Source organism: Theropithecus gelada, chromosome 1 (assembly GCF_003255815.1).
Source record: "Theropithecus gelada isolate Dixy chromosome 1, Tgel_1.0, whole genome shotgun sequence".
Taxonomy (NCBI): domain Eukaryota; kingdom Metazoa; phylum Chordata; class Mammalia; order Primates; family Cercopithecidae; genus Theropithecus; species Theropithecus gelada.
Genome location: NC_037668.1, coordinates 150,069,062 through 150,094,872, shown reverse-complemented (window position 1 = coordinate 150,094,872; position 25,811 = coordinate 150,069,062). Strand labels below are relative to the sequence as shown.

General features: G+C 37.3%; 1 protein-coding gene across 3 annotated transcripts in view; it reads left to right on the top strand.

The window, feature by feature from the left end:
• Positions 1 to 8,476: 8,476 nt before the first annotated feature.
• KCTD3 (potassium channel tetramerization domain containing 3) overlaps positions 8,477 to 25,811 on the top strand; it is a 56,707-nt gene continuing 39,372 nt past the window's right edge. For 2 of the 3 annotated variants that reach the window (XM_025367289.1, XM_025367280.1), the window contains exons 1-8: positions 8,477 to 9,049; positions 14,941 to 14,994; positions 15,274 to 15,319; positions 17,085 to 17,158; positions 18,870 to 18,928; positions 19,211 to 19,291; positions 20,207 to 20,344; positions 20,805 to 20,895. In XM_025367289.1, the coding sequence (XP_025223074.1) occupies positions 8,967 to 9,049; positions 14,941 to 14,994; positions 15,274 to 15,319; positions 17,085 to 17,158; positions 18,870 to 18,928; positions 19,211 to 19,291; positions 20,207 to 20,344; positions 20,805 to 20,895 (626 nt within the window). In that variant the 5' untranslated portion in view covers positions 8,477 to 8,966. Of the gene's footprint in view, positions 9,050 to 14,940; positions 14,995 to 15,273; positions 15,320 to 17,084; positions 17,159 to 18,869; positions 18,929 to 19,138; positions 19,292 to 20,206; positions 20,345 to 20,804; positions 20,896 to 25,811 lie in introns of all 3 variants that reach the window. The other variant, XM_025367298.1, reaches the window with a different exon arrangement.

The window sequence follows — 25,811 nt, the reverse complement described above, 5'->3', positions numbered from 1 at the left end:
ATGCATTCTGTTGTTGGGTGGAATGTTCTGTAAACTTCAAAAGTAACATCTAGTATTATTTGCGTTGTTCTACTCTTCTATATCTTCACTAATTTTTTATCTATTTGTTCAATTAATTATTGTGAGAGGGATATTGAAACATCTGACTATAATTGTGGATTTGTCTTTTTCTCCTTGCAGTTCTACTAGTTTTTTTCCCTGTGTTTTAAAGTTTTCAGTTATCAAAGGGATAAATGTTTAAGACTGCTATGTTTTCTGAAGGATGTGGTTCTTTTGTCATTATAAAATGACCTTTTTTCTCTCTGATAATATTTTTTGCTTTGACATTTATTTTCTTTGATATTAAGATATCTATTCAGGCTTCTTTTGATGTGTGTTAGAATGATTCATTTTATTCTATTCTTTTACTTTTAATTCACTTGTGACTTTATATTTAAAGATTTCCCTTTTTTATTTTTTTATTTTTATTTCTTTTAAGATGGAGTTTCACTGTTGTCATCCAGGTTGGAGTGCAATGGCATAATCTCGGCTCGCTGAAACTTCTGTCTCCCAGGTTCAAGTGATTCTCCTGCCTCAGCCTCCCAAGTAGCTGGGATTACAGGCATGTGCCACCATGCCCAGCTAATTTTTGTATTATTAGTAGAGACAGGGTTTTGCCATGTTGGCCAGGCTGGTCTTGAACTCTTACCTCAGGTGATCCATCCACCTCAGCCTCCCAAAGTGCTGGGATTACAGGTGTGAGCCACTGTGCCCAGCCAGGTTCTCTTTTAGGTAGTTAATATATTTTGGATATTTGCCCCCTTCGAATCTCATGTTGAAATGAGATTCCCCAATCTTTGAGGTAGGGCCTAGTGGGAGATGTTTGGGTCATAGGGACAGATCCCACATGAATGGTTTGTTGCTCTTATCTCTATAATGAGTGAATTCACAAGATCTGATTGTTAAAAAAAAAAAAAGCCTGGCACCTCCTTCGTTCTCTGTTGCTCCCTCTCTCACCATGTGACACATTTGCTTCCACTTTGCATTGTGCCATGAATAAAAGCTTGCTGAGGCCTCACCAGAAGCTGAACAGATGCTGATGCCATACTTGTACAGCCTGCAGAATCATGAGCCAAATAAACTTGTTTTCTTTATAAATTACCCAGCCTCAGGTGCTCCTTTATAGCAATGCAAAATGGACAGCAGTATATACTTAGGTCTTGCCTTTTCATCCAGCCTGCAAAACTTTGCCTTTTAATTGCAGTGTTGACACGATTTAAATTTAGTGTAATTATTGATATGGATGGGTTTACATCTATCATTCTGCTCATTGTTTTCTTTGCTGCTCATGTTCTTTGTTCTGAGTTTCCTCTTTTTTGTCTTCTTTTTGACTTTTTAAATTCCATTTTGTTAACTTGATGGTTTAGAAAAATGAAGACCTCTTTAATAAGGTGGTACTTGAACACCACCTGAAGGAAGTAAAGGAGCAAGCCCTTTGGTTGTCTCAACGAAAAGCTTTATAGATAGAAGGAAGAGCCAGTTCAAGGTCCTGAAGCAGAAGTACATTTGACATTATGGAATAATAGCAGGTGACTATTGTGCCTGGAATGGAGTAGAGAGGTAGGAATAAACATAGGGAGAAGACAGTAGAGAGGGATTGGGAGTTTGTGGGTGGGCTACAAGCTCATTTCTGGGCACGTAGAAGTCTTTGAGGGAATAGAATTTTCTGAACTTCCATTGCTTCAAGCAAAGGTGTCTGTCACCATACCCCTACTCCCACAAAGTAAAATGAAGCTTTTTTTGAATCATCACCACGATCTGACTAATAGAACCTCTGGACTAATCTGTTTATGCCTATTTGCCCATTTTATAATGTTCTGTGCAAAAGTCCAGTACTCAGGTCATCACTCATTCATCATTCTCTTTCCTTCTCCAAAACATGAGCTTTCCAATGTGCCCTTTGAGATTCATGATTCATTATTACAAAAATTCCCTTTATCTTCATACTCTTTTTCTGAATGTTCCGGGTACAGACTGGAAGCTGGCACTTCCCTGTGGACACTAATTCTTTTCTTCTCTCTCGATTGTTTTCTTTCCCATGAGCTTTATATCATTGTCCTGGAAGACAGATAGCACTGGCCTTTCACTGTTACTTCCAGCTCACTGTCTTTCCCACCTCTCCTAAATCCACATCTTTTGGTGAATGTGTTATCAGATTAGAAATGTATATTCGTATGTTTAGGTTTGATAGACGAGATTCAGCAAACCTTCTAGTCTTCTTCCTCTTTGCCAACACCTGCCTTTAAATATTGACTATTCTGTGGCAGGAAGTTTTCCCTATTTTTGTTCCCAATCTCAAGCCTGTGGTTTTAAAGGCTCTCATGCAGGGTATATCATTAGAGTCATACTCAAAATAGGCCGGGGGTGGTGGCTCATGCCTCTAATCCTAGCACTTTGGGAGGGCGAGGTGGGTGAATCACTTGAGGTCAGGAGTTCAAGACCAGCCTGGCCAATATGGTGAAATCCCATCTCTACTAAAAATACAAAAATTAGCCAGGTATGGTGGCAGGCACCTATAATCCCAGCTACTCGGGAGGCTGAGGCAGGAGAATTGCTTGAACCCAGGGGACAGGGGTTGCAGTGAGCCAAGATCGTGCCACTGCATTCCAACCTGGGCAACAGAGTGAGACCCTGTCTCAAAATAATAATAATAATAATAATAATAATAATGGGTGTATCTAAATATAGAGTGGGTTAGAAGATAACAATAATAGCAGCAACAATAAACACTGGGCAAATTACTGGTCATCCTGTGGCTCAGTTTCTTTATCTTTACTTGATGACTAAGATATCATCCTCCTTCATTTACTCAAAGACATTACTCCAATAATTATCTTCTGCCTCTCTTGAATGGTCAGATTTTTGCTACCTACTGATTGCTTTTCATCAACATGTAGTTATTATTTTTTTAATCCATCTTTACAAAACATTCTCTTGGCCTTACTTCCCTATCTTGCTACTGTCTGTTTCTTAGCTCTTCTTTATAGCATAACCCCACTAATCATGGTTTTTCTCCCACTTCTGCACTAGAACTGCCCTTACTTCCACCATACTATTTTTCTTCATGTTGCTAAATCCAAGGTCAATTCTTAGTTCTTATCTTACTTGTCCTGTGATCTCATAGGACCCCATGCTCCCTTGGTTTTCCTCCCATCTGGCTGATACTCCTTTCTAGTTTCCTTCACTGGAACTCTTCCTCAGTCTTTTAATATTGGAGAGTCAAGGGCTCCATTCTGGTATCTACTTTTGTCTCATTCTACACTCAACTCCTTATGACTTTAGGCAGTTTCATGGCTCTAACAGCCATCTATATACTACTCATTCCCAAAGTTTTATTTCACTAAAAATAAGATAATTTTTGGCTTAGTTATCTTTCTGAAACTTCTAGGTCCTTTATACAACTGCTTATTCAACATCTTACTTGAACATTTAATACAGCACTACTCTAAGTGTGGTTACTACAAGTAGTAACCACACTTAAAGTAAATGCTACTTTAAGTGTGCTACTTAAGTGCTAATAAATGCTACTTTAAGTGTGGCCACTTAAGTGTGGTTCATGAACTGATGTCCATTAACAAATTGTTACCAGTCTGCAATGAAATAAACACTAAAATCAGAGTAAGAGGTTGGAACCCTTTTTTTTTTTTTTTTTTTTTTTTCTGAGATGGACTCTCGTCTTGTCGCCCAGACTGGAGTGCAGTGGCACAATCCCAGCTCACTGCAACCTCCATCTCCCAGGCTCAGGTGATTCTCTTGCCTCAGCCTCCCAAGTAATTGGGATTACAGGAGCATGTTACTATGCCCAGTTGATTTTTGTATTTCCAGTAGAGAAGAGATTTCACCATGTTGGCCAGGCTAGTCTCGAACTCCTGACCTCATGTGATCTACCCACCTCGGCCTCCCAAAGTGCTGGGATTATAGGTGTGAACCACAGTGCCCACCCGAGCTCGGAAACTTTTACAGTAATTTATGGTTGCCTTATGCAACAACATGAGCTATTTGTTGGTGGTGTTCCAGTGGTCTTGTCTCATTGAACAGGGTATAGACCAGTTTACATGTTGTCAACCTTGCAATGATAAAGATGTGTGTGGCATGAGTTGAGTTTTAGTTACATGCAGTAGGACCAAATATTTGACCCCATGTGATGATTAATACTGAATGTCAACTTGATTGGATTGAAGGATACAAAGTATTGATCCTGGGTGTGTCTGTGAGGGTGTTGCCAAAGGAGATTAACATCTGAGTCAGTGGGCTGGGAAAGGTAGACCCACCCTTAATTTGGGTGGGCCCAATCTAATCAGCAGCCAGCTTGACTAGAATATGAGCAGGTAGAAAAATGTCAAAAAAGAGATGGCCTAACTTCCCAACCTACATCTTTCTCCCTTGCTGGATGCTTCCTGCCCTGGAACATCAGACTCTCCGTTCTTCAGTTTTGGAACTCGGACTGGCTCTCCTTGCTCCTCAGCTTGAAGGCAGCCTATTGTGGAACCTTGTGATCATGTGAATTAATAATAAACTCCCCCTTATATATATATACACACATATATATGTACATACACATATGTGAACTGACCAGAAACGATCTCCAAGTATATTATTTAGTGGGAAAAAAAATCAGGTTACAGAATAATACATTAAGAGTACAATCTCATTTATTTAAATAATGGAAAAACTAAAATCATATGTCTATCCACTTATATTTCTATATAAAAATACATATTAAATGACGAAAAAACATATATATTTTCTATTAGTTCTGCCCCTCTAGTTCTGAGACTGGGTAAACTCACCTTTATAGATAGACAGATAGATAGATATTCCATTAGTTCTATGTGTATATATATATACACACACACACACACACATATATATATATATTCCATTAGTTCTGTCCTCCAGTTCTGAGAATTGGGTAAACTCCCATTTTATTTATATATATATATATATATAAATATAACTCCCATATATATATATGTATGGCTGAGGCAGGAGAATCACTTATGTCACAATATATATTATATATCTTCCATTAGTTCTGTCCCTCCAGTTCTGAGACTGGGTAAATTCCCCTTTACATATACAAATAATCATAAACGCCCCTTTTAATGTATATATTTATATATGTATATGTACATATGTATGTGTATATGTACATAAATATATACATATAAAGGGGCATTTATGATTATATGTATACATAAAGGGGAGTTATATATATGTATATATAAAAGGGAGTTTACCCAGTCTCAGAACTGGAGGGACAGAACAAATGGAAGATATGTAATATATATTGTGACATAAGTGATTCTCCTGCCTCAGCCATACATATATATATATATATATATATAAACGGGAGTTTACCCAGTCTCAGAACTGGAGGGACAGAACTAATGGAATATATACATGTGTGTGTGTATATATATATACACACACATAGAACTAATGGAATATCTATCTATCTGTCTATCTATCTGTCTATCTATCTATCTATCTATCTACACAGGGGAGTTTACCCAGTCTCAGAACTAGAGGGACAGAACTAATAGAATATATATGTATGTTTCTTCATCGTTTAATATGTATTTTTTATATAGAAATATAAGTGGATAGACACATGATTTTAGTTTTTCCATTATTTAAATAAATGAGATTATACTTATAATGTATTATTCTGTAACCTGATTTTTTTCCCCACTAAATAATATACTTGGAGATCGTTTCTGGTCAGTTCACATGAAGTTGCCCCCAAAATAGTTATAGCTTCCAATATAATTTTTAAAATCATTCCCCTATTGTTAAACATTCTGACTGATTCTAGGTTTTTGCTATTATAACACTACTACTATGAACATGCTCTTCTTCACATGTTCTTTTTCCAATTGTGCAAAATGTTTATAGGATATCTTCCTAGAAGAAAAGTGCTGGGTCAAAGGTATTTACATTTAAAATGTTGATATTCTTGAGGTGCCCTCCAAAAACTCTGTACCCATTCAGAATTTAATCAACAATGCATGAGTATGATCATTTCACACTCTCACTGACTCTGGATTTTATTAAACTTCTCAATTTTTGCTTATCTCATAAGTAAAAATAAGTTATTTCTGATTTATTTATTTGTTTATTTATTTTGAGATGGAGTCTTGCTCTGTCATCCAGCCTGAAGTACAGTGGGGTGATCTCGGCTCACTGCAATCTCCACCTCCCAGGTTCAAGTGATTCTCCTGCCTCAGCTTCCCCAGTAGCTGGGACTACAGGCGCACACCACCATGCCTGGTTACTTTTTGTGTTTTTAGTAGAGACGGGGTTTCACCATATTGGGCAGGCTGGTCTCGAACTCCTGACCTCGTGATCCGCCCACCTCGGCCTCCCAAAGTGCTGGGATTACAGGCAGGAGCCACTACACCCGGTTTTCTGTTGTTTTAATAAGCATTTTAGTGTTTTTATCATTTGCCTGTTGATATTCTTTCCATATTTTTCATTACTTGTTTTCTCAATTTGTAGAATGTATACATAAATGATCAGATATTATAGATTTTCAATCATTTGATATATATTGCAAATATTTTTTCTCATTCTACTGTTTGTTTTTGTTAATGGTGTTCCAATTTATTCTTAAAAATTAAGTCATATCCTAATTTTAAGTTTTATGAGCAAGAAATGCCTTCAGATATTTCTATATTGATCTGGACATATCAAGAAGTCATGACCATTTGTTTTATAAAATACTGAGAACTTTTCCTTCTCTTGAAGAGATGTTCTCCTAATAGTTAAGTACACTGTAATAGATGAACACAGTTTCATTTATTTCAGGAAAAATAAGAAGTCTTTTCACAAATATATATATTTTTTAATTTATAAGGCCTTATTCTAACTCCAAGTTGCCTCTTGGATTCAAAAGCTGTTAGCAAGTATTCTTTCATATTCTTCCAAAGTTTGAACCTAAGGAAAATTAAATGGCTCTTTTACCACCTAAATCTCTACTGCAAATTTTAAAGCAAAGTTTCAGATCCTGATAGAAGCAGATATTACGTGTTAGGGCTAAGGCAGTTAACACTGTTTAAAGCAAGCTCGTCCAACCTGCAGCCCCATGGGTCGCATGCAGCCCAGGAAGGCTTTGATTGTGGCCCAATACAAATTCATGAACTTTCTTTTTTTTTTTCTCTCTCTAAGCTCATCAGTTATCGTTAGTATTAGTGTATTTTACGTGTAGCCAAAGACAATTTGTCTTCCAATGTGGCCCAGGAAAGCCAAAAGATTGGACACCCTGATTTAGATTCCTAGTTTGCCGCTACTTTAACCTGAACTGTTACTCATCTTCCCTGTCTAACGGGAAGACAGTGAGGTACAATGGAGTGTTAAGGATGGGGAATAGTGGCCTTGAATTCAAACTGCTTGCCATGAAATTCCTGCCATCCCACTTGCTACCTATGTAATTTTGAGCAAGTTTTCTGATCATTTTCATTCTGAATTTCCTTTTTTAAAAATAATTATAACAATAGTTGTGAAGAAGAAAGATGACAAAATATCTAAACTACCTGGCATATGATAAACACAAATTAGCTATTATTAATCTTATCATCAACTGGGATAAATAATACTTATCTTACATCCATATGTACTACTAACCTCTTTCAATTCGAATCTAGATAGAGTATATCACATCATTGGTATGCTTGCCAGAAACCATTTCTTATGTTTTGGTAAAAATTATGACAATGAGAATAAAAACTTAACATCAGATACATTATCAGTTTGAATTATTATGGTACAACTATAACAAAACACCATTCATGTTAAGAATTTAGTACCACAAACTAATGACCTCTGAAACATAACGCACTATATTTGTTAGTCTTTGTTAGCAGGGCATCAGGTATTACAGTATTCCGATTTAAAAAATATTGTAATAGCCACTAAGGTTTTGGGTTTGAATATATACCGTTTAAAGCAAAAACAAATAAATAAACAAGCGCATAAAATTGTGTGCTATCCGTGTGAGTCTAACATTAGTTGAGTGCTTACTATATTCCAGAAATAGGTTGCTGGGCATTACACAGCCTAGGGGTTTCTGTCCTTTGGTTTCCTTCCTGCTTAACAAACAAAAACAAAAAACAAAACAAAAAAACTGCTTGAGAGATTGGGGATTAAAATAAAGAAGGTAAAGTAAGCAGTTTTCTGGGGTAAACGCTATAAGGTTTTAAACTCCCCAAATATTCCCTGCATTTGCACTGCCTACATTTAGGCATCAACTTTTACCACCTCTAGGATTAGTTTTTCCTTTCCCAATCCATGTGGACAAAGTGGGTCATAAAGATCCGTAGATAGTTTGCCCAGATCTTCCCTCAATCTGCGAATCAGCTTCCTCGTTTTAGAAAATCTGAAACGTAAAAGAGAGAGGGGCTGGGATCGGAGCCCCAGAAGGGGAGGGAAAAAATGGAATCCCGCGCGGGCAGGCGGCTGGCCAGGAGCACATTCCCCTAGCCTCCCTATGTGCCGACCCCGCGGCCTTGGGAAGCTCCTCCCTGGCCTTTCCTTCCTCCTCCTCCTTCTAGGAGGCAGTGGCGGGCGAAGCGTGAGCGCTGCGGTATTTTGTCCCGAACGGTGACCCCTCCTCCCAGGCAGGCTGCGGCGGCGTCGGTGGCAGCCGAAAGCGGAGGAGAGGCCCGGGCGGCCCGGCGGCCTGGAGGCCGCGAAAGGTGGAGGCCGGGCCGCCCTTGTGCGCCGCAGGATTGACGGGGGAAGGGGCAGAAGCTAGCAAGCCCCGCCCGGCCGCCGGGAAGGTGGGGGAAGCCCCGTGCAACCCCAGCCCTCCGGCCGCCGCCGCCCTGCTGGCCCTGCAGCCGTCTCCGCTGCCTCGGGCTACAGCCCCGGGCTCGGCGGTCCCGGCTGGGGAAGGAGGGCGGCGAGCGCGCCCGGAGCCGCCGGAGATGGCAGGAGGGCACTGCGGCAGCTTCGCCGCGGCGGCGGCCGGCAGCGGCGAAATCGTCCAACTGAACGTGGGGGGGACCAGGTGAGCCGGCGGGTAGGGGGTTTTCACTGGGGATGCCGCGGCGGCCTCCTCCTCCTCCTCCTGGTCTCGACGGGGACCGAGAGTCGCAGGAACGAGGGCGAGCGTGGGAGCCAAGCCTGGAACGTGGGGGCCTCCAGGCGGGAAGAACGTTGGGCGAATTTTGGAGCTGATGAAGGATCTGCTCTGGGAAGGGAAGGGCAGAAGGGCCGCTTGGAATCACCGAGGACCAGGCCCATGTGGCATAGTAGCTGCTGTCCTAGAATGCCAACCTTTGCCCTTCCCCCTTTCTAAGGTATCAGGCAAGGAGGACCATTACACAGTCCTCCTTACCTCATCTCAGATTAGAGTGTATTTGAGGAATTTATTTAGTAGAAGCCTGGCTTTGTGGTTTGGATGTCGGAGATGAACCTGCCTGCCTTTCTCTTTGGTCAACAAGGTGTCGGTTTTCTTAGGGATGAGTACGGTGTTCTTTTCCGCGCCTAATTAGGGGATTTGTAATTTGAAAGATTTCTGTGATGGGAGTGCTGTAGATTTGCAGTACCTAGTTATTTATTTTCAGAATTTCTTGGTGCATGGGCTTGAAGGATCTGTTCAACTTTTAGGACAGTGTGTCCAGAAACTGCAGTTTGAACATTTGCTTTTAGGAAGCTCTGGATATTGGCACGGTGTGGCGCCCTTGGAGTAAACAGACTGAAAGCACTTCTCTGTCTGTTCTCTTTCTGGCCTTCCGCCCCCCTTTCTGTGCCTGTTATTAAGTTTGTTGGGGGGAAAAAAACATAGTTTTGGTGGATTTCCTATAACTTATGAGTCACTCCTCTCAGAAAAGGGAGTTTGCCAGCTGTTTGAAAGAAGTGTTAGTTGAGTTTTAGGCTTGATAGGAGATAAACAAGGAAATGCTCTGGAATACAGTGTATTTTTCTGTGCTTAAGAATATGATTTTCAGCTAGCATTTTAACAGTATTTTAATGTCTTAGAATCGTAGTGGCAAAAAGTGTCTACCGTAGTGCTTTAATCCTATACATTTGATAGCTTTCTAGAATTTAACACAGAAAACCATGGTACTTCGTTTGTTCTTAGGGTTTTTTCCTCTTCCCCCAAATCAAAACTTAGATAATTTACAACATTATTGCAGTTGTATAGAAACCAGTCTTATGGAGATTTATGTCTCCTAATGTAAGAAGTGGAGTTTTTCCTAAATTCACGTTAAAATATTGGAAGTTTGGTAACTGGTGGAATACCCCGAAAGAGGAGGCCTGCAATGTGTGTTGATTATACTGAAGAGTAACAGTATAATAATTTAAAATCCCTATACTGGTTTCTACTTGCTATTGATGTATTTCTTTTCTTTAATTTTCTTTTCTTTTCTTTTCTTTTCTTTTCTTTTCTTTTTTTTTTTTGAGACAGAGTCTCGCTCTGTCGCCAGGCTGGAGTGCAGTGGTACGCTCTCCGCTCACTGCAGCCTCCGCCTCCGGTTTCAAGTGATTCTCCTGCCTCAGCATCCAGAGTAGCTGGGTTACAGGCCCGCGCCACCACGCCCAGGTAATTTTTGCATTTTTAGTAGAGACGGGGTTTAACTGCGTTGGCCAGGATAGTCTCGATCTCCTGACCTCGTGATGCTCCCGCCTCGGCCTCCCAAAGTGCTGTAATTACACGCGTGAGCCACCGCGCCTGGCCCATAGTTAATATATTTCTATTCAGACATTCACAAGGACATACAGTATTATTATACAAATTAAGCAGTATTGTTATTTATTGTATGGATGGCTTAATACTGAGTGAACTCTTATTAAAGACTGCAGAATTCATTTAAAAGTTTTAACTCATAAGGCGGTTATCTTGGCACTGTAACGTTTTATCTTGTGTTTACATTATTTATGGAACTTGAGCTTATCAGGTTCTAATTTTTTCTAAGTGATATTAGCAAAGATACAAAACAATACATATATTACTGGTCTGAACAGTTTAAAAGACATGAAATTGTTAGTGGGAATGGAAACATTAAAAAAAACTTCAGAAAATTGTTAAGGTAAAATAGCTTATAAAATAAATGGTAGTGGTATGGCCTGTAGAAAACAACATCCGACTCCATATTCTAAGAATATTTTCTAGATTTGATTTTGAATCATACACTCGTGCAGAATTGTAGAGCTAGGTAAGTTCTAGAAGTCATCTGTGTCTTGTATAAAATACAGTGTAACACAGTCACTTAAGCCATTGTAAGAGAAAAATCCTGATATGATTGCCACTGAAGTTCAGGAACTGCTGTGACGTAGAATTGAAGTTCTGAAGTGATAGAGTGAAACTCAAAAGGAGTTTGTTGGGAGCAGAGAAGCATATGCTATTGGTAAGGTCTTTTTTTTTTTTTTTTTTTTCCTCAAGAGAATAGACATGAGAATGGATATACTGAAAGGAATTACAGAAATGACTAATTTTTATAGTATAATACTTTGTGGGTGATTCAGAATGTAGAGAAGATGAAGTTTCATTTAGAATTGTTAATATTCGTTATTTACAAAAAGTAATGAAGTGAATTCACTGTGACTGAATTTGTGATTAATTGTGTTATGGGTAAGTGTGATTTTAGGCCTCATGCAAGAGAGCTGGGACTAGCCGTTGAGGACTCCAGGACAAAGAGCTTTCGAGTCACGTATATGTTTTCAGTTCCCAGGCTTTATCTCTAACTAGCCTAGCAACCTTGGACAAATATTTTGATGCTTAGTCTATTAAAATGTAAAGTGACAAACAACAGTACCAACCTTGTCAGATTGTTATGGGAATTTGAAGTAACAAATGTGAAATGCAAGGGTTAGTGTCTTTATCACTACTTACAGTGCAGAACAGATAACTAATTAGATTGCTTCCAAGTTAATTTAGTAGGAGGCAAGTTGCATGAAGTGTAACTGTGGATATGCAGATTTCTTTAGTAATTCTTTTGCTGAGACCAGACTGTACCTGACCCTATTCTTGAGACACTATGGGTATGGGATAAAAAACAAATCAAAACAGAAAAGGCTTTCATGTATCTTTCAAATGATTATACTCATCATGTGTAATTTTAAGTGTGCTAGTTTTCATGAAGTTATATTTGAGACTAGTTTTGAGGCCTGATGTTTTAAAAAAATTGGTGAGGATGAGGATCCAATCCCTTTGCCCAGAAATTCCAGGTTACTAACCTTTCCCCAAAATACTGATTAAAATTGAAACTGATAATGTGATTTTAAGCAGACCTTTGTGATTTTCTAAGTAGTACATAATTTTAATTATTTGGAATACAATTGCTGAATCAGTAGTAAATATGAAAGATTGCAAGTTATAAGCTGTCCTCATTTGGAATGAATTTGATGGCCTCCAGAACAGTGAATCTGCATTGTCGTGAATCCTTGGAGCCTTCAATTTACCACTGACTGGATTTACTTTGATTTTGGACCAAGTCAGTTTTCTGTGACTGGGGTAATCTGTATATTTTTTATTTTTTCTTAAGAGTCTACTAAGAAATGCATTTAGGAGTATTTGCAGTGTTTTCTTAAATAAAGTGGCTTATTTGTTAATCAGATAAATGGGCATAGGAACTACTTAAAACACCTAGACTGTCCATAACCTATGAAATTCGTTAGTAGTCAACTTCTATGTGTTCCCTAAAGTACCTCTTACTGTAGTTTACATTTAAATGTCTTTAATAAATGAATTGTTTTACTGTCTTTCCTTCAGTTAGCCAGTGAAAGAATACTTTTCCTTACAAATTGTAAAGTTGTAAGTGGGAAGAAGTGGAGATAAACTTTTTTTTTTTGAGACAGAGTCTCGCTCTGTCGCCCATGCTGGAGCTCAGTGGCGCGATCTCGGCTCACTGCCAGCTCCACCTCTCTGGTTCATGCCATTCTCCTGCCTCAGCTTCCCAAGTAGCTGGGACTACAGGCGCTCGACAACATGCTTGACTAATTTTTTGTATTTTTAGTAGAGACGGGGTTTCACCGTGTTAACCAGGATGGTCTCGATCTCCTGACCTTGTGATCTGCCCGCCTCGGCCTCCCAAAATGCTGGGATTACAGGCATGAGCCACGGCACCTGGCTGAGATAAACTTTTAATTGTGATTGGAAAGCATGTTTTGATAATAAAAGAAAATTTCTTTTAGAGACTAAGGCATTTTTTATGGAACAGTGCATACACCGCTTCTGCTGTTACTGACACTGAGACTGATACTGCTAAGTGGTTTAAGTGGGCAGTTTAGTGACATCTGTTTGTCAACACTAGTGTACTCTGAAAATGCTCTGTTGTAACCATAAAATGCTGATCGTACAGAATAATCAAGTCTCCGTTTTGTACAGAACATTTAACTGAGTTTGTAGAATGTGGTTCTGTTTATCACACATAAGTTTCAATAAACATTTACTGAGCATGTGCTAGATGCCAAGAACAAATGCTTTTAGGTCATCCTCTCTGGCTTTAAGAAAAAACAACATATACTTTTTTAATACAAAATCCTTTTCTGAAACTGAGTTTGAAAGGTGAATGTACAGATAATCCATTTATCAAGATATGTAGCCTCAGGTGCCTGGATGGACTTGCAAAGTTGAGAGATCCATGAGACTTCTGACACTGCTCTATGTAAGCCTTGGTAGTCAAAGTTTTCACCCTGGCCTGCAATCCAGTGCTGTTTAATATCCCACTTAGAAGATGGGAATGGGAAGTAGCATGCATTTTGAGGTTATGCTGCAGTGAGCAAAAAGTAAACACCTTCCACGTTTTTGATAATTCTAGGCTGCTAATTTAGGTACTGGCAGACAATAGAGGGGTGATACAGTATATACCTGCACAGTCTGGGAAACATCTCTTAGCCATTTTGACTGGGGCTTGGCCTTTGTTTCCTGGTGATAGTGCATGGTAACTAGTGCCACTATTCAGTCACCTTGTTTAGTTTAAGTATGAAAGATAAAAATAAATTTGGGGATTCCATATAATGCCAGAAAATAAATGTGGAGTGAAGGTAGAGGTTTGCTAGGCTGGGTGAGGTAACATTGTAGTTCAAGGTGATATCTTAAAATGAAAATACTCAGAGAAGGGCTGGACTGAGCAAGTACTATATTGCTTTGTTTGCCATATCAGTTTACATAAATTGTTGGTTTGTTGTCCCAGTCTATTATACTGTACTTCGGTAAAGATCCTCTCAGAATTGGTGGTAATATACAAGCTTGATCAAATGACAACCTCAGAGCAGTTGTATTGGCTGAATGATTTTCAAGAATGAAGTCAGCAGTTGCAAATAGCCCAAGACTGCATATAAAGAAGGTGTTAAAAGAGTAATTTACAGTGAAATTACTATGAGCTTAAAAAGAGATAATACAGAATAGGATATTTAGAAAAACTATTACCTGGAAGGTAAGGCCTGAGTGGTATCAAGAAAGATGGATGGATCTTGAATTATTGGACATGAGGAGGGTGATCTAGCTGAATAAAGATACCAAAATGGTAGTAAGCATGAATTTTTTGGGGATATGAAGAAGCTTTGTCATATGAAAGGGGAAAACCAGCGTTTGTATTGGAGAGATGAGATGGAACCTGAAGGTAATTTTGAATGTTGTACTGAGAAGTTGAGACTTGGTGTGATGGGCTAATTGTTGATTCTTCAGCAGAGATTAGCTTATTGGAAAGTAGTGTTTTAAAATGCATTATATGGCAGATAACTAGTTGTTTATTGTTATTGAGAGCTGTTTATATAATCTTAACTCTGAATTGAAAGCAACATTTAAAAATACTAACTGTAATAAATATATTGTTACAGCTATAACTATAAAACATCTTGTAAATCATTAGCCAGCACATGAAAACAAGTTAACTAATACTGAAATTTCAAATCATATTCTTATTTATAATACCAGATGATTTTTAATTGCAGATTTAGTACCTCAAGACAAACTCTTATGTGGATTCCAGATTCGTTTTTTTCCAGGTATGTCTTATAATTCTTTAGTGTATATTTTAATACATTTATTTACCAAAATATAATTTTTGTCAGTTAAATTGGTTTTTTTTAATAGAAAAGGTTAACTCTTAAAATATATATATATATATATATATATATATATATATATATATATATATATATATATATATAAACTTGGAAGATAGATAACGTACTCTTAGTGGTCTTTAACATTTGATAAAGAATTATCACATTTGTTTATACTCAGATTTTAAAAACTAACTTTAGATTATTAATGACTTCCAGTTTGCTGAGTGGGAGAATTTCAACACTTCGAGATGAAACTGGTGCTGTGAGTATAACAATAATTGATACATATTTCTAAATTAATGCTTATAGTACTTGGTCCTAATGTATACTCTAAGAATATAGGAAAACTAATATTTTAATAATCACTGAATGAAAGTGGCATAATTTTATTTCTTGTCATACATAGTTTTTTATAATCAGAGAAGATCCCTAAATAGGGAATACTATATATGGCAATTTAAGTATTCATGATTAGAGCAATTGTAGAATGTGAGCTTACATTGGCATTAGAAGAAATATTTTTTAGATCAATAATTGAAACTTTAACAGTAAGTGGATAAATGTAAATATTATAATGTTTTTATATTAGAATATAAGAGGTTAAATTAGTAAAGTCCTACAGTTTTTTATTTTATTTTGGATAATAATCTTGTGAATTTGTTTGTACACCATTGGTACAGTGAGGGAAGGAAAGAATTGTAAAGTTTCAGTGCAAAAAATTGGTTCATCCATTTGGAGGCAACAAAGTGACCAATGGTATTTATTTGCTGTGGTAAGATTTGCAGATGAAATAAGGCAACAAAGGCAGATATGTCCATGTGAAATTATAAAAAGTTATCAGTGATAAGATCTCCACAAATCTGTGATGTTTCTTCAATTTTTGATCTACTCTAATGAAAACAAAAGAAAATTTATAAAGCTTAGAATCTCATTCATTGTATATATATAGTTGATCATAGTAGGCAAAGTTTTATTACTGGCTGCCATTTCCCTTTCTAGTTGATTTACATAAGTTTTAAAAGATGTTAAGTTTTTATGGCCAGCTCTTTTATAAACGATTCAAAATAGGTGTTGGTATACATTTCCATAAAAGTTATCATTTATGGACTGGGTGAGGTGGCTCATGCCTGTAATCCCAGCACTTCAGGAGGCTGAGGCAAGTGGATTACCTGAGGTCGTCAGGAGTTCAAGACCAGCATGGCCAGTATGGTGAAACCCCCTCGCTACTAAAAATAGAAAAATTAGCTGGCGTAGTAGCAGGTGCCTCAAATCCCAGCTACTCAGGGGGCTGAGGTGGGAGAATTGCTTGAACTTGGGAGGTGGAGGTTGCAGTGAGCCCAGATCGTGCCACTCCACTCCAGCCTAGATGACAGAGCAGGACGCTGTCTCAAAACAAACAAACAAAAGTTACCAATTATGTGTTTTAGATTTTTAAGCAATTTGTTTTCCTCTTATGTATTTTGTGGTGCTTTATTTAAAAAAAAAAATTTCATTACCTCTCCCTAGCTCTGAAGGAAATTGAGATTAGCAAAAGTGTTATGAGAATAGTATTCTTTTCCACTTTCGACAGCAGTGTGCAGTACTTTTCTCAGTTACCCCTGTGTGCATTATTAAAGTACACTGTAGTTTTAATGATTGAACAATATGAGAAAGTATTATGTATTCGTATTTTCAAAGTATTAATTGAATTCTAGACTGTTTCAGATAAAAATGTTTCCTCAGATGTCACTTTTACCAAAGGTGTCAATACAAGTGATTTTTAAGTAAGATTTTTTCTACGTATTAAAATATCAGTTTAATGGTAACTATTCAGGGGAAGAAAAATACACCATCTCAAGAAAAAGACACCATCTCATAAAATGGCACACAGAACTACATTCCAATTTTAGAAACATTAAAATTTAAGAGTGGAAACAAGGAAATGTAGTATTTAAATAATTCAGACTTTGTTACCTATTAGTGCTACAGATATTAAAGTTAAAAGATTAATTTGCAATTTGAAAATAAAACAGTTCTCTTTTTTACAGATATTTATTGATAGAGATCCAGCAGCATTTGCACCCATTTTAAATTTTCTTCGAACAAAAGAACTAGACTTAAGGTAAGAAATGCACTCTTTTTAAAGTAAATTCTTACAGAGAAATATGTCTTTTTAGTATATTTTATGAACAAAAAGTTTTTTTTGGTTTGTTTTGTTTTTTGTTTTTTTTTTCCCTTGAGTTGGGGTCTTGCTCTGTCGCCCAGGCTGGAGTGCAGTGGCATGATCTCTGCTCACTGCAACCTCCGCCTCTCAGGTTCAAACAATTCTCCTGTCTCAGCCTCCCGAGTACCTGGGACTATAGGCACATGCCGCCATGCCCGGCTAATTTTTTGTATTTTAGTAGAGAAGGGGTTTCACTGTGTTGCCCAGGCTGGCTGTGAACTCCTGAGCTCAGGCAATCTGCCCACCTTAGCCTCCCAAAGTGCAGGGATTACAGGAATGAGCCACTACGCCCAGCCAGAAAAGGTTTTATTTATTTATTTTTTTACTAAGACTTTGATTAAAAGTTTCCTCACATTGAAACTGGATGTGGTGGTACATGCCTATAATCCCAGCTACTCTGGAGAAGAGACTAAGGCAGGAGGATCCCTTGAGGCCAGGAGTTTGAGGCTGCAGTGAGTTTTGATCATGCCTCTGGCCAGTACTGCTGTAGTGTTAGCACAAATAGTTTTGAAATAGAATAAGAAAGTTTCAAGCATTTTTTTTTTTTTTTTTTTTTTTGAGACTGAGTCTCACTCTGTTGCCCAGGCTCACTGCAAGCTCCACCTCCTGGGTTCATGCCATTCTCCTGCCTCAGCCTCCCAACTAACTGGAACTGCAGGCACCCACCACCATGCCCGGCTAATTTTTTTGTATTTTTAGCAGAGATGGGGCTTCACCATTTTAGCCAGGATGGTCTCGATCTCCTCACCTCGTAATCCACCTGCTTTGGCCTCCCAAAGTGCTGGGATTACAGGCGTGAGCCACCAACCCCAGACACAAAGTTTTAAGCACTTTTAATGTTAAACTAGTTATAACCAGTTTCACAAATAAAAACAATTTAACATAGTAATTGTATATGTTTATTAAGGCTGGGGAATATTTTTAAAATAAGGACAAATTCCAACTGAAACCTAAAATGAATCATTAGTATTATAAATTCTGAATCTTCCATTTCTTTAAAATTTTATTTTCATGTTACTTTACTTTACTACTATGAAGTAGCATCATTTCATCTGGATAACATAGCCCTTCCCAAGGCTAGTCTTTTTATTTTTCTATTTTATTTGTTCAAAAAATATTTATTACATAACTATTTTATATAAGCACTATGGTAGGCACTGTGAGGTATACATCAGAAATAGATCATGCTTGTAGGGAATTTACAGTGTAATTGGGGAGATTAAGATAAATATGTATAGAAATGATTATGATAAAAAGTTAAAAGCAGCTAATGCCATAAAAGAATGATTTCCATTCTATCCTTTGCCTTCTAGACAATTTATTTGTACTAGCCTGATAGATCCCTAATCTCTCCTTTAGTGACCCAATTCATATATATGTATATATATGAATGGTTTTTAAGTAGATAACAGAATATTTTTGTTCACATGCAGTTTTTATTTAGACTTCTTAATAATTAAGGATAATAGAAATAAAGAATATTAGGAGAAAAATAATTTTTCAAGCCTTATGACTGTATACATGAAGAACCTAGAATTTTTTACTTTCACCTCAGATAATAATACAGGTTTCCAGTGTTAGAGAATTTACATCATTTGTTTCTTTGTAGGGGAGTAAGTATTAATGTTCTCAGGCATGAAGCAGAATTTTACGGGATCACCCCATTAGGTATGTGTTCTTTTAATATTTGGTGTTTATGTGCTCTGTTAATATTTGATTTGACTCATGTATGAAGCTTGCCCTAAATGAATTGTGTTTATATCAGGTCCTAATTTTTGATGGACTTGTTCAGTGCTTAGTTTTTGTGGATTTTCATAGTAAAAAGATATTGTGACTTAATTAAAATTTTCCTTTTCTTTCCTTATCCTCTTGAACTAGAGAAAATAAAAATGGAGTACTGTTTTTCTGTTTGCATGTACTCTTGACAAGTTTGCTTTGAAATGTTTTTAGTAAGAAGGCTTCTCTTATGTGAAGAATTGGAGCGTTCCTCTTGTGGCAGTGTCCTTTTTCATGGTTACTTGCCTCCACCAGGTATTTTCACTTTATTTAATCTTTTTAAAACTTCCTTCTATCATTAAGCAAGTATAAACATATGAATAGGAAAAACTATTCCTTGATTATTGAGTTTTTTGTCTGTAAGTCTGCTAGAAATGGTAAGAACTTTTGATTTTTACAGAAATTAAGTCACATTATATATTGGAGCAGGGATTTGGCAAACTTTTTCTGTAAAGAGCCAGATAGATTTTATGAGCCACAGGATCTCTGTGACAGCTACTTAACTCTGTCGTGTATACTACATGAAGAATAAGTGTAGCTGTAACCATTACAACTTTATTTACATAAATAGCATTGGGCTGGATTTTCCATGGCCCATAGTTTGCTGACCCCTATGTTAGAGCACTGGTTGTCAAACTGCTTTTTGGCAAAATTAAGGAATTCTGCAGGATAAGTCAGTGTCACCTCAGCCCCACTTTAGCTAGAAGAGCCTGCTTTTACCTGTGTTATAATGTACTTCTGAGCAAGATTTCATTTTAAAAAATGCTCCCCGTCAAATAAAAGAGTGTTTGAAAGTATGGGGAAATTCAGTCCTAAATCAGTTAAATTAGTACGTAGTACCTAACACATAATACCTGTACCATAATTGTAAAGAGTGGCTGACAGACTGGATTAATTACCCATTAATTCGGTAACCTCAAGCTTATTTATTGTAAGCAGTATGGCAGTAGCAGAAATCTGTTGACAGAATTTTGTCTTTCTCTTTGTTTTTTTCATTTTCATTTTATTTTTTAACTGTAATTAAATTATTTGCAATAATTTGCTATATTGGAAGATGTTATTTTGGCTTTAATGAAATTCACATTTTTATGTTTCTTTGTTACTATGTGATATTTTTAATTTTTGAAAGGTGAACTCAGGAATGCATTTGTTTTCTTCTTCTTTTTGTAGGGATTCCCAGTCGTAAAATAAACAACACAGTCAGATCTGCTGATTCTAGGAATGGACTTAATTCTACAGAAGGTGAAGCCCGGGGAAATGGTACACAGCCTGTTCTCTCTGGAACGGGAGAAGAAACTGTTAGGCTAGGTAAGCAAAGATTACTGAAATTGAAAAAGAAAAATATGTACCTTTTTGGTTCTAGGTGATATTGAGTAATTACTTTTAAAGATTTTTGCCTCATCTCCTTTTTTATCCAGATTTATCATTTATATCTTGGAAAGGTCTCATTTAACACTTAATTTTTATTTAAAATACTATGTAATCTTTTGTCTTTTCTGAATCTTTAGAACAGCATTGACAAAATTTATCTGGTAAGAGCCAGAAATTAAATATTTTAGGCTTTGTGGCCACACGTTCTCTGTCAGATCTACTCAACTTTGCCATTATAGCGTGAGCACATAATGGACAATATGTAAACAAGTAAGCATGGCTGAGTTCTAACAAAACTATTAACCAAAACAGGCAGAAAGCTGAAATTGGCCTGGGGGCTGTAATTTTCCAACCCCCAGTTTAGAATGTAAAATATTTCTTTTTCCAAAATCAACAGGATTTCCTGTGGATCCACGAAAGGTGCTAATAGTAGCTGGCCATCACAACTGGATTGTAGCTGCATATGCCCATTTTGCTGTGTGTTACAGGTAATGTATAATTAACAATGCTTTGCTTTTAGAGGTGGTAGTTTTAAAATTAATTGTGATTTTATATTTTTAGATTGAAAAGCTATCTTTTTTTAGTCATCAGGTTTTTTCCCTGCATATTTTACTCGTGTCTGTGTCATCTGATTAAGATTTAGTTTACTTTTTTTTTGCAGCTAATTTGGTAAATATTTCTGGTAGCCTTTTTGTGTTGTAAACATTTCGCAGACAAGTGTGGACTGTCATGAAACTGAGATATCTTGATGTATTATTTGTTGCTTATACCTAGCTTCTGAGACTGTAGTATATAATGACGTTAGACAGGATTATTAATGTGAGCTCCCTGATGGTCTATCTCTAATGATTCAGTGTTTTGTATTCTGTAGCAAGGGAGAGTACATTGGTCATAATTACCACATTTTGGGAAGTGAGGTAGTAAAGCAGGGCAGTTGTTGCACAAGTGGTATAGTTTAATATCTAATATGTGAAACTTACAAAGAAGTAGTTTGGTTTTACTAATGCTTACATTCTCAGAGCCTGAGAAGCAATGAAGAATAGTGTAGACCGGTTAATTTTTTTTTTTTTTTGGTTGAGACTCTTAGTTCAAAATCACTGTATTCATTGAGAAATGTTGATGACAGAGAATGGTGTAGAAGCACAAAAGTGGTTGGAATATACTAGCTTAGATTATAATTTCATTTAATTGCAGAAAAATCAAAGATATATAAACTATTTGTTTATCCCTGTTGAGTTCAGTTAAGAAAAAATAGTCACGATAAGTTGAAAAATATCTAAAATGTCTTCTAAACTTTACAGATATAGTTTAAAGAATCCCAGATGTATTTTTTTTTAATCTGAATTTATGAAAGGTTTGGCATGTCTGGTAGTGCTGTTTACATCAGTAATCTCAGGTTTATATTTTCCTTGTAGTAATGATTAAGTGCAGACTTTATGTTTTAAGAGTGTTTTGGCGGGGCGCGGTGGGTCACGCCTGTAATCCCAGCACTTTGGGAGGCCGAGGTGGGTGGAGTTGAAGATCAGCCTGACCAACATGGTGAAACCCCATCTCTACTGAAAATACAAAAATTAGCCAGGTGTGGTGATACATGCCTGTAATCCCATCTACTTGGGAGGCTGAGGCAGGAGAATCACTTGAACCCAGGAGGTGGGGGTTGCAGTGAGCTGAGATCTCACCATTGTACTACAACCTGGGCAACAGATCAAGACTCCATCTCAATAAATAAGTAAATAAACTTTTTTTAAGAAAGAGTGTTTTGTGGATTTGTAATTTTAATTACGAAATAGCATGGAAATTTTTTTTGCATAATTTTTTTGGGGATGGTTTTGTATGAGGCAAAGCTAATTTGGTAAAGGTATTTTTTTTAGGAAGCATTGTTTTGAATTTATCATCTCATGTATTTGAATTGGGATGACTTGTAGACTCTTGTTTACATATTATGTACGTATTTTTGTCGATAACGAATTCCAAAAGGATTGTGAAATGATAAGTGATCGAAGTGTAACAGCATAACTTTCTTTTTGTCATTGTACACAATACTGAAGATTGCTCTTTTCCAGAAACACCACATTATGACGCACATTAACTCACTGGGTAATAATTGTAAGCAGGATGATGCTATTACATTTTCCAGTCTTTGTGTTTGCATTGATCACGATCTTTCTTTGCTTTCACCAAGTGTCTGACATTTCAAAGCAATATACTCATGCAAAGTGATGAAGGAAGAAAACTGAGGACATATTTGGATTTCCTCACATATAGTTAAATCATTCAGCACAATGGCAAAAAAAGATTTCAAAAGAAAGAAAAATATTTAAACTGTTTAAAAGTGTAATCTTTTCTAAAAGTTGTTTTTCCTCAAGTTTTTATATCAATAAGTTACAAAATCTTTAAAAACAGAGTAGTACGTGAAGACCTGTATGATGTTCTCCTAGCTTCACTAATTTTCTACATGGTTAGGCTTTATGTTTATGTCTCTTTTTCTTGCTGAGTTTATGACAGTGTTACTTCTATTAACGAAGAGTAGTTGTGTGAATTGCTGCCCCCTTGGGGGGTATATTCCACTTTAGATCTTTAATCCTTGTGGAGTTTACTTTTTTGTATGTGGTGTGAGATTTAAGGATTTATTTTATTTTCTTCTCAGTGGGTAGATAATTATGTTCTGACAATTTATTACGTAAATCATTCTTTGTCCATGAATCTGATAGCCCATTTTATCTTGCTTTATGTGTGTGTATATACTTGGATCTGTTTTTCAGTTCTCTCATGTCCTTATGAAATATGTCTATTCTCATACAATTTGATGTATGTTCATAGTAAGTTTCAAAATTTCACAGGGCATGTTCTCTTTATTGTATTTTATTGAGGTCTTCACGTAAGAAATAACTAGACATAACCACATTCTTCGCATAGCTGTCTTAACTTCAGAGGGTTGGTTCACTAGGCAGCGGTAAGATGATGGAGAGGTGAAATAACAGAGCATATTCTTTCTTTCTTTTTTTTTTTTTTTTTTGAGACGGAGTCTCGCTCTGCCACCCAGGCTGGAGTGCAGTGGCCAGATCTCAGCTCACTGCAAGCTCTGCCTCCTGGGCTCACGCCATTCTCCTGCCTCAGCCTCCCGAGTAGCTGGGACCACAGGCGCCCGCCACCTCGCCCGGCTAGTTTTTTGTATTTTTTAGTAGAGACGGGGTTTCACCGTGTCAGCCAGGATGGTCTCGATCTCCTGACCTCGTGATCCGCCCGCCTCGGCCTCCCAAAGTGCTGGGATTACAGGCTTGAGCCACCGCGCCCAGCCGAGCATATTCTTATATATTTTGTTTTATTTATTTTATTTATTATTATTACTTGTTTTGTTTTGTTTTTGAGATTTTGAGACAGAGTCTCGCCCTGTCATCCAGGCTGGAGTGCAGTGGCATGATCTCAGGTCACTACAACATCTGCCTCCTGGGTTCAAGCAGTTCTCCCACTTCAGCCTCCTGAGTAGCTAGGACTACAGGTGTGTACCACCACACCTGGCCAACTTTTGTATTTTTAGTAGAGATGGGGTTTCACCATGTTGGCCAGACTATTCTCAAACTCCTGATCTCAGGTGATCCACCCGCCTCGGCCTTCCAAAGTGCTGGGATTCCAGGCGTGAGCCACTGTGCCTGGTCTTGTTCTACATATTTTAAATGGATTACTTGTATGGAAAATTATAGAGCAAATATGTATCTTCTTTGTAATTTTTTAAAAAACAAGTAAATTCACATATCTTATTAAGAGTTAAATTCTGTTGCTGTTATAGTCATTGTTAAATATGCTGTCCTGATTCTTTTACCCTTTTTTGACATCTCTTTATTGTGTAATACCCTAATTACTATAGAGAAAAACAACTTAGAAGAAGTAATATCTCTGTAAAAGATGAGATTATATAGTTTTTTTTTTCGTTTTTTTAAAGTGACTCCAAGTTTATTAAAGTAAAGGAATGAAAGAATGGCTACTCCAGAGCCAGAGCGGCCCTGAGGGCTGCTTGACTGAGTATACTTACAGTTGTTTCTTGATTATATACTAAATAAGGGGTGGATTATTCATGAGTGTTTCTGAAAGGAGCAGGCAATTCCCAGAACTGAATGTTCCTCCCCTTTTTAGACCATATAGGATAACTTCCAGACACTAGATGTCATTTGTAAACTATCATGGGACTGGTGGGAGTGTCTTTTAGCATTATAATGCATTATAATTAGTGTATAATGAGCAGTGAGGACGACCAGAGGTCACTTTTGTTGCCATCTTGGTTTCAGTTTTGGCTGGCTTCTTTAGTCCATCCTGTTTTGTCAGCAGGATCTTTGTGACCTGTACCTTGTGCTAACCTCCTTTGTTACTCTGTGACTAAGAATGCTAACCTCCTGGCAATGCAGCCCAGCAGGTCTCAGCCTTATTTTACCCAGTCTCTATTCAACTCTGGTTTGAACGCCTCTGACATATTTTCCCCTTCCCTTTTACAAGGGTACTCTTAATCCTAAGGGTTGCAGAGGGAAAAGATTCATCTTCTGTAACTTCTGCAGTCTGAATAGGGATGATGATATTTCTGCCTATTAGGGTCTTCTGCATTCACAGTAGAGGAATGCTCAGTCAGAAACTGTCAGTATAGTGAGAACTCTGATTTCTGACAAAAAGTGATGACTGGAAAATTAATAAGTGTTCAAGTTAAGAAAGCACTGAGTAAGCTTATCTTTCATTCCTACACAAAGAGAACAACAGCAATATATTCTACAGTAACAAGGCAAAATAAGTAAAATTATCCCAAGTAAACTAAATAAAAGAAGGCTTTTCATGAACTGGGAAATTGTTGCAACCAAGCTGATACGGACTTGGAACCAAGCTGATGTGCTAGCCAATTCCAATACATGCCCACAATTAGAATACTGATCCAGATTTTTGTGTTACCCGTGCTTCTTGTTTCTTCTGAACAGCAGCCACAGATCACTGCTTGGTCCACAAGAATAAGCAGGGTGAGTCCAAATTGCAGAAAAAACTCAAAAACTACTGATGAGACAAATCTAATAAAAGGTATACCATAATTTTTGAAACAATTTTCCTCTCTTCAGTCTTTCATTTTTACTAAAGACAAATCATGGTAGGACTGATTTGTTTGCAAGATAAGCTTTAGTCTTATTATACTTGGCCTGATTATTTGTATAAAGTGCAGCAAGAATGATTAGTTCCTATATAGGCTCTTTTTAAATTGACTTTGATGAAACTTTGATCCATAAAGAATCTCAAATTAAACTTCTTAAAGCCTTGAGCCTTGCCATGGATTTATCATTGCCCGCAAACACCTATATGAGTCGGATAAGTTTCTTTCCTCTTGAGGTTTCATGATAACTTGGGGCTTCTGGGCCTGTCAGAAAGTGACTTTCTT